General features: G+C 60.7%; 1 protein-coding gene across 8 annotated transcripts in view; it reads right to left on the minus strand.

Moving 5' to 3' along the window:
* The window catches only part of CD44 (CD44 molecule (IN blood group)), a 73,387-nt gene that overhangs the window by 34,914 nt on the left and 32,479 nt on the right, over nucleotides 1-5,994 (minus strand). For all 8 annotated transcript variants that reach the window (XM_006162092.3, XM_006162094.3, XM_006162093.3 and 5 more), the window contains exon 3: nucleotides 4,033-4,166. In XM_006162092.3, coding sequence (XP_006162154.1) covers nucleotides 4,033-4,166 — 134 coding nt within the window. The remainder of the gene's footprint in view (nucleotides 1-4,032; nucleotides 4,167-5,994) is intronic.

A 5,994-nucleotide genomic window follows, 5' to 3' on the forward strand; every position in this document is an offset into this window, starting at 1 on the left:
GCTGCTCGCCTCACCTCGCGTTTCTAGCCCACGCCTACAGCGGAACCATCCAAAAGACGGGGAAGTGGACTCTGCCCGTCCTTGCTTTTGAGGAATTTACGCAGTCATGGTGGGGTGGGGTGGGGTGGGGGGATAAAAATGAATAATTCTTTAACTTTTTACAGTTTTCAAAACATTTTCCCTCCAAATTTTCACTTGGATTAAAGGTATCTAGCCTCGGGAGATTTTAGGGCACATCTACCCTGTTGGTCTCGGGGACACCCCCAGAGACTGGCCTGCCCCGGGAGAGGCCTCTGATGTTCACACGTAGCACATACAGAAGTGGCCGGGCACTGTGACTTCTTAACGCCCAGGAGGGAACCGCGTCTCCCAAGTTCAAACGCAGGTGACACTGTGCCCTGGAGTTCCCAGGAGGTGAGTCACCGTGGTATGGGGTGCCAGATACTGCAGCTCTGCGGACAGCCGGGGCCTTGTTACCCTGACTCGTGTGAGGAACGCCACCCCTGGCAAGAATACCAGCACAGACAGGGACCCAAATGTGCAGTGAACAGGGTCCCAGCTCCTGCCAACCACAGCCTCATCACAGGGCCGCCACTCCGCTTCCCTGCCCGCACTCAGAGACAGCCTAGTGGAGTCGCGGAGCCTGGGGGTGTGTCAGCGACGGAGGCTTCCTGGCGGGCTGCTCTCAGAGGCCTGGCTCTGCGCGCACGAAGAGCTCCGGGGAACGCTCACTGCCCGCTTGACCGCCGTCTGCTTGGGGACAGAGAGCGAGGCTGTGTCCCCAGGGCTCACGTGCCCTAGACAGCTCGTGAGCAGACACAGGCAGGCAGAGTGAGCAGACCCTCCCTGACCCCACTTCACACAGAATGAGCCTGGCGCCACAGAACTCTGCCTCAGTAAGTAAACGTGCAGAAGAGAGGGGGGCGTTCTGTTGACAGCAGACTTGAAGAAGTGAGCTCTCCGCACTGATCTCTCACGGAGTCCCTGGCCTCCTGCTGGGCTCTGAGCCCTGAGAGGCAGGACAGAGCCAGTCACAGAAACTCCTCAGCTCTCCCTACCTTCATGGGGCCATATTTCCCAAAAATACAGCTGAAAGTTTTGCTTATTTAGTTGTAATTTTTATTTTTAACTTGATACATAATGATTGCACATATTAGAACCAGCAGGTGGCGTGGTGGTTAAAGCACTGGACTCCCATATGGCTGGCCATGGTTCAAGTCCCAGACCTGGTGGCTTGCTTTCTCACTTTCCCTCTCTTTCTCTCTGTCTCTCCCTGGTGAGTACATGTGCCCTATACTGAATTTAAAAAATAATAATAACAATAAATTAACTAAATAAAAAATAATCCTTAAAAATAATCATTGTAGATATTCACGGGACCCGGGGTGCTTATACGTGTGCAGTGCCCAGCGACCATGCTGCTGTGATGCGTGGGCCCATCACACACTCACATTTCTCAGTGTCGAGAAGGAGCATGACTCAGACACAACTCACGGTGCAGCTGAGGGAGCTGTCTGCGAGGGGAGGGCTGGCTTTGGTCACCGTGGCCAGTTACCGGGGTCACAGCACAGGGCGTGACTCTGCAGGTGGCTCCCGCGGTACGTTAGAGTCAAGGATTCCCTCCCGTGGAGCAGAAGGGCACCACGATCCTCGGCTTGCAGCCCGGCTGAGGCCAGACGGGAGCCTGGGTTTGGCTCCTGGCTGAGCCCGAACAGGCTGGCCCAGTGGTGCACGCCTATGGTCCCAGTAACTGAGGGCCGGGACAGGAGGAGCGTGACGCGGTGAGACCCTGTCAAAAGCGTCCTCTCTCTCTCTCTCTCAAAAACAGGCACACAAACCAAAGCCAGCTTCTGCTCAGTCCGTGCCCCAGTGACGGACTCAGCCATGTGTTCAGAATCTCTTCTTCTTCAGACTCGGGGTCCTGCGCTCCGATTGGTCTTTGTCTCATTCCTTTGGCCAGATGGTCACAGGCAGGACAAGGAGCCGCCTCTGCTGCCTTGTCGCCTCTGCCTAGCTCCCCTGAGCTCACCTCGTGAGTTCACAAAGACCGGCCTCAGTACTCGGGAGCCAAGGAGAGAGAAGCCGCTTGGGGCAGCTGACCCCTCCTCTGGAGCCCGGGCCGCCTCTTGGCCACGTTAGGGGTGGGGGCAGCAGCTCTGCTGGCGGCTTCCAGCCAGGCCGGAGCGGCGGGCGCCACTCTGAGGTGTGGTTCTTCCTGGAAGGTGACCCTGACTCAGAGAACAGGGTGACGGTGTGGGGACACACGGCCTTGTTTGCTGCACCTGCTCACTCGGCCGGACTCCGCAGCAGCGCGGAGACGCCAGCAGGAGGCAGACGCATGCCGTCCTCATCCCTGACCAGGCCCTCATCGGAAGCACGGACGCTTGCCCTTGGAGCCGACTAGGCCACACGCCCTCTGTGTGTGCCGCCTGCTTGTTTTCTACTGGTCACAGCTAAGATCTGCCAGTGGCATGTGCTTGCAAGAGGGAGTCAGCGAGACGGAGGCGGGAGAGCACCCCGGGCAGAGCCCCATCCCTCTCCTTCGTCTCTCTCCTCTCAGGGCTTTGGGCACACATGTGCACACACGCTCACACACACGTGCGCATACACACATGTACACACGTCCAGCCATGTGGGATCCAGCCCCTTAACCACCAGGCTGTGGGCTGGCCCTACTTCCTGATGATCTGTGTATGGTTCTTTGTTACGGTGTCACCAGGCTGGATTTTCTGGGTCCTGGCAAGTGGACTGACTACAGCCAATACACTGCTTAGGCGGCAGGACTCTCCTGGGGTCAAACTTGCTGTGCCTCCTGCACTGATGGGGAGCAGTGGCCATGTTGCAGTTGTAACCACCGGCCATGCACGGGCTTACGGACCTCTGCACGGGCTTACGGACCTCTGCATGGGCTTACGGACCTCTGCACGGGCTTACGGACCTCTCCACGGGCTTACGGACCTCTCCACGGGTTTAGGGGCCATCCCTGTAATTTACTGACCCCCACACTCACTTCACCCAGCTAGCCCCACTGTGGTTTTGATCCTTCTCTAAAACTCTGACAGTCCATGACACAGAGGCACCCTCAATTTTTCTGGGGCTTAGGGCTTTTCCATTGGGTCAGACTGGCAGGGCAAGCCTAAGCACACGGGGGACAGCCTCCCAGCTGGGAGAGTGCCTGGCCACAGCTCGGGGCTGCTCTGAACCTCGCTGTCACACCCTCCAGGTGGCTCTGCTGCTGAGGGTCCTTGGAGGTCAGAAGGTAGCCTCCCTGCCTCCTCCTAGTCCGCATGTACAGACACCCGGTCAGCTGGGGCCTACACTCCTGAGTGTCTGCAGGCTGCACCCTGTCGTCCTGACAGTCCGACCTCATCTCACCGCCAAGCTCTGAGCTTCAGCCTCCCATCCCGGCCTCCCAGGTGTTCCTGCACTCGACCGAGACACCCGCACACCCAGCTCTGCCCTGGCTGCCCACGCTGCCTGCAGCTCTACTAACTCACCTTGACAGGCTGTCCCAGTGCCACTTCTGGGGCTGGGGGCAGGGCAGGGGTGGCGCTGCTCGGCGAGGTCAAGCCCTGTAGCAGGGCCAATGCACCCAGAGACTGCGTACCCCGGGTCACTGCGCTCACGCCTGGGGCCACACCGGGTCACGGCGCTCACGCCCAGGGCTGGCTAAGGCTGGTGGACCCTGGAGCCAGACCCTGTCGGGAGAGCTGCCTCTCTGTCTCTGTCTCTCCCGTCTCAGGAACGAATAAACTCCTTAATGCACCCATCCGAGGCATTGCCCTGCCCGCCCTCCCAGAGCAGCCCCTGGGTCCCAGCGCTCACGCCCCTCTGGCTCTCAGGGAAGGGCTCACGCTCACTCCTCGACGGCCTGTCTCCCAGCTCCACACGAGCTGAGTGCATACGGATGCCAGCCGTCTGCAGTGGAGCACTGTGAGCCTTTGCTACAAAAACGGGGGTCCCCTGAGCCCACGGGACCGAGACAGCTGCCTCCAGCCAGGCAAAGGTCACCAGGGCCGGCTGGGAACCTACCTGAGGCGTTGAAGCAGTAGGTGTCGTACTGGGAGGTGTTGGACGTGAGAATATACACGCCGGTGTTGTTGGCTGCACAGATGGCGTTGGGGTGGATCCGGGGAATGACCACATGCCCTTCTATAAAGCCGTACCTGCAGTGGGGGACAGAGCTCAGCGGGGGATGACCGTGTGGGGGGGAGGGGCAGAGCTCAGCGGGGGATGACTGCGTGCGGGGAGACAGAGCTCAGCGGGGGATGACCACGTGTTGGGGGACAGAGCTCAGCAGCCAGCAGCTGTGGTTCTAAGCTCAGAAAGCAGAGTCCTCCTCCCCACTGCAGGATGTGTGGCCAGGGCTCCATGCCTCAACCACGGCACCCAGAGTGGCCGCAGTGTCCACTGCAGTCTGAGGAGTGCGGGAGGGGATGTGGCCGAGGGGACAGCGGGGACACGCAGGGCGCCCTGGTTCTCAGCACAGGACGTTTCTGCTCTGGAGTGTGCATTGCCTGCACGTCACAGCCAACTTCAGCTTCCTGCAGCCACTCTCAGGCCACGGCCACATCAGGGCCACGATCAGACCACCAGCCTCGGAGTGCAGTGTCGGGACCTGCTGAGCGGCCACCTCCATGCAGCCCCCAGCTCCGTGGCAGCTGTTCCCTGCTCCCGTGCACCCCCAGAGCCGGCTCTGTGCAGCGCAGTGCAGGCCTCTGTCCCGCCCCTGGAGCGCTCGGCCGTGGTAACCACCTCTGCAGGCCTCGCCGCTTCGCAGCCGAGCCCGAGCCCACCCCCTGGCTAACGGAGTGTGTGAGCTGTAGCTCAGCTCGTGGTGAACAGCCTAATGGCATCAGTCACTTCAGGTAAGTCGCCACGTCTGGCAAGTGGCTCCCAGTGGGCAGCGCAATTTCAGACGGAAGGTTTTCCTCCCCCTTCGGCCCACGTGTGGATGCCTGTCTCCAGCAGCGTCGGATGATCTCTGATAGGCACCGGCTGGTGTCCCTGAAGAGCCCTGCAGCTAGGCGTCTCAAAAGCCTTCTCTGTGCACTTGAGTGGAAGAGAGTGGAGGGCCACACATCACTGTCACGGAGCACGCAGAAAGCAGACATGGCCACAGGGAGGTTCCCCCACGTCTTCCAGTGAAATGAAGCAAACCGGAACGCCGCAGTGGCTGTCACTCCGCCAGCTCTGCACGCGACAACTCTCCGCAGGCCTTCAGAATTCCAGAACGAGGCCGGGCCCATTCAACTGGCCGAGCCGACAGGTTCGAGGAGGCCCAGGAAGCACCGAAGCCACCCCGGAAGGCTCTTGGTGAAACAGAAAATGCCGTCACAGCTTCTTGCTCTAATGTCATTCTTTGTCACGACAGAGCAACGTGCCCTCTGTGGGGTCTGCTCACATGCCCTCCCCTGCCTCCCGCCCTAGCCCACGGGCTCCCGGGCACGCCTGCACCTATCCGGTGAGCTTCAGGTGTGCCAGGCGGGATTCGAACCGCAGTCGCCAAGGTGCCAGGTCCCTCAGCAGCGCATCGCTGTTGCACCACAGAGCCGGCCCATCTCAACAGCTTCTGAGCCTTTTCACTTCCTTTCTCAAACCCGCAACCCGGGAGAGAGGCCGGAACACAGAGAAAGCTCTCCGGACTCCTGCCAGGAGCCACGTCTGCGTGGCAAGGCTCAATCAGCCGCCGCCAGCCTCGTAGACGCTGGTGCTGCTTCACCTTTGCCGTGATTGGACATGACCTTGCGGCGTCTAGAGTGCAAAGCGCCGTGGGAACACACCGGGCAAGCACCAACGCCGAGACCCCGCGGCTCCCCGCTCCCCGCTGCGATTCACAAAGGCACCCTTGGCCAGCTAGCTGCCGGCGTCATGCCCTCAGCCAGGTTCCAGGTAACAGGCAGAGCGCCGCCCAGGCAGTGAGCTGTGGCTGCAGGGACTCCGCCAAGCCCCGCCCCACCCCAGCCACCGCCGTCCCCGGGGCGGGGGCCGGGC

This window comes from Tupaia chinensis, unplaced genomic scaffold (assembly GCF_000334495.1).
Source record: "Tupaia chinensis unplaced genomic scaffold, TupChi_1.0 Scaffold139733_1, whole genome shotgun sequence".
NCBI lineage: Eukaryota > Metazoa > Chordata > Mammalia > Scandentia > Tupaiidae > Tupaia > Tupaia belangeri.